The sequence below is a fragment of the Seriola lalandi genome, unplaced genomic scaffold (assembly GCF_002814215.2).
Source record: "Seriola lalandi dorsalis isolate HSWRI2012SDOR001 ecotype SW California unplaced genomic scaffold, Sedor1 jcf7180002054657, whole genome shotgun sequence".
NCBI lineage: Eukaryota > Metazoa > Chordata > Actinopteri > Carangiformes > Carangidae > Seriola > Seriola lalandi.
In genome coordinates, this window is record NW_019525210.1 from 926981 (window position 1) to 927931 (window position 951).

At 44.4% G+C, this 951-nt stretch overlaps 1 gene segment (V, D, J or C); it reads right to left on the reverse strand.

The window, feature by feature from the left end:
- LOC111665694 (Ig kappa chain V region 4135-like) overlaps positions 1-688 on the reverse strand; it is a 1669-nt gene extending 981 nt beyond the window's left edge. Inside the window, 1 exon segment of the V gene segment in view lies at positions 586-688. Coding sequence covers positions 586-676 — 91 coding nt within the window.
- Between the last annotated feature and the right edge of the window lie 263 nt (positions 689-951).

Sequence of the window (951 nt, forward strand, 5' to 3'; positions counted from 1 at the left end):
CCAGACCTGGACTTTTTCTCTACAACACATGGAAGTCATCTTCAGTCACAGCTGGACAGATTTTTTGTCTCAAGTTCATGTAGGAACAGCTGTGAGCAGCAACGTGAGTTTTCTGAAGGTCTTCATGTTGCACTTGAACAACGTCTCGTTCATGCTGAAAACTATTTCAACAAAAGTCCACTCCAGCTGTTCTGGAGATTTGGATTAAATGACATGATCTTCCTCAGCAGATTGAGTTTGTACATTTGTCATGAGTCAGAGTTTGATCCACTGCCTGTAAAACGACCTGGAATCCCTGATTCTCGAGTGGTAGCACGGTAAATAAGGAGTTTAGGTTTTTCTCCATCTCTCTGTTGGTACCAGGCTAAAAAGTCTGAGTTATAAACAGCCTGACTGGTTCTACAGCTGATGGTGACGGAGCCTCCCAGAGCAGATCTCACTGCTCCAGACTGAGTCACTGTGACCTGTCCTCTGGACTCTGAGGACACAGAGACAGAAACATAAAGCAGCGTCATGGTTTTGTCGGCTTCATTTCAGAGGGACGGATGTTGATAGAGGAAAGGAGTTTGATTCTCTGGACTTTACCTGTGAAGCAGCAGCAGAGGAGAGTCCAGATGAGGACGGAGACCAAAGTCATGTTTCTGATGAGGAGGATTTCTGTGTCTACTGTTGTCATGAAGGACAGCTGTCAGTCATCCAGTCTTCAACTCTCAGGACTATAAACTCTCCCAAAGCACTGGAGCATGGTGCTGCTGATGCAAAGTGGCTCTCTATGGAAATGCTCTGACTGACTCCAGCAGGGACTTTGTTGTTTGTTGCTGACACATTATTACATGTAAAATGATTCATGTGAAAGGAAAAAATGACAACGGTAATGGTGTAAGTATGACCAGTGATCTGATCAGTACATTGTAAAGAGAGTAGAGCCAATACTATGCTGAGATTACAGGT